We start from the raw sequence: 1,414 nt of genomic DNA on the forward strand, positions 1-1,414 counted from the left end.
TTTCACATTGGCTTTAATCTGTTACATGTATTGTTTGCGGCATTTGGATTAGCGCCATTTTCAGCAGAAAGACAAGAGAAATTCTGCTGGGAGATTCAGGAGAAGACTGCATTTAAGAAAATAATGACCCCATCCACGATATGGTTCATCATTATTCTGCTTGTCAAAATAGAGACTTTATCCTCAAATGTGACATTATATCGATCCATTTCAGAGCTTATAACACTCACTTACATTATCATAGATTTTCTGACAGCGTTGAAAGCGCTGTTAACACTGGGAATATGCACTGTCACTAGCCTTCGGGAGATACGTCACTTCACTAAAGAAATGAAGTACGCAGATACCAAAATACTGTCAAGGAAAAAAGAAAATATGAAGATGCTGGGTGGTTTTCTACTAGCTGTCAACGTGGCAGTTACGGTAGCCGTCGTCACCACTATTGCACGAAAATGTAACAGACCCTACGAACACGCAAAACTCATTTTCTCCCTTTTCTTCGGCTCTCTGATGACGCTGCAGTTCGCTATATTGGAACTAGAACTGTGGTCGAGGTTCCGCTTGTTAAACGAGGAACTTATGAAGGCTGTTCCAGTGCCACTCGCGCCGGCGTCCCTCGAAGGAGTTTCACCATCGACATCTGCCTGCAGACTGCGCCAGCTGTTGGAGGCGTACACTTCCCTCAGACGCGCCACACAGCTGCTGCAGAGTCACTTCGGTGCTCCCGTGGCTGTCAGCGTGGCGCAGTCGGTGTGCTGTTCCACTTGCAGCGCCTACGAAGTGCTACTGACGCAGCTGCGGCCTCAGTGGGCAGAGCAGTTGCCACTAAGTCCCTCGGTGGGCAACTCGCTCTTGTGGCTCTCCTACCACTGGCTGCGGATGACCACGGTGTCGCTGACCTGCGCTGCAGTCGAGCACGAGGCGGCGAATACCAGTGAACTCGTCCTGAGGGCCGCCGTGGCGTGTGAGGGCTGCTGTGCTGACCTGGAGTCTTTCTTGTTGCTCGTAACACACGGGCCACCATTGCGTTTCTCCGCAGCCGGATTCTTCATCGTCAACCGCCGCCTGCTGGTCTCAGCACTAGCTATTGTCGTTACTTATTTAATCATCCTGGGACAGCTCACCCCAAAGCAGTGAACAAGTGTAAATTTTTATTTCTTTTCCTCTACATTTCGAGCCGCACACACTTGCCTGACTTAATACCAATATTTCCCTTAGCCTTCCTTGAGCTCAACTTCCTACAGATTTACATCTTAGGATTACGAATCACAATATAAGATCACTCAGTCTCCTAAATTGATATAACTTCTTCTGTTTCATGAATTTTGTATCTTAGCCTGTAAATTTCCAGTTCGTACCAAATCCCGTTCCGAATTCTGCCCTGCATGCAACAATCTTCCACCTATTCAAGGGT

At 47.9% G+C, this 1,414-nt stretch overlaps 1 protein-coding gene across 1 annotated transcript; it reads left to right on the forward strand.

Annotated features, from left to right (window-relative positions):
• Nucleotides 1–330: 330 nt before the first annotated feature.
• Nucleotides 331–1,137, forward strand: LOC124775983 (gustatory receptor 68a-like). Its single transcript, XM_047250824.1, has one exon. The coding sequence runs from the start codon at nucleotides 331–333 to the stop codon at nucleotides 1,135–1,137; it is 807 nt and encodes a 268-aa protein (XP_047106780.1).
• Nucleotides 1,138–1,414: the final 277 nt, after the last annotated feature.

This window comes from Schistocerca piceifrons, chromosome 2 (assembly GCF_021461385.2).
Source record: "Schistocerca piceifrons isolate TAMUIC-IGC-003096 chromosome 2, iqSchPice1.1, whole genome shotgun sequence".
Classification (NCBI taxonomy): Eukaryota; Metazoa; Arthropoda; class Insecta; order Orthoptera; family Acrididae; genus Schistocerca; species Schistocerca piceifrons.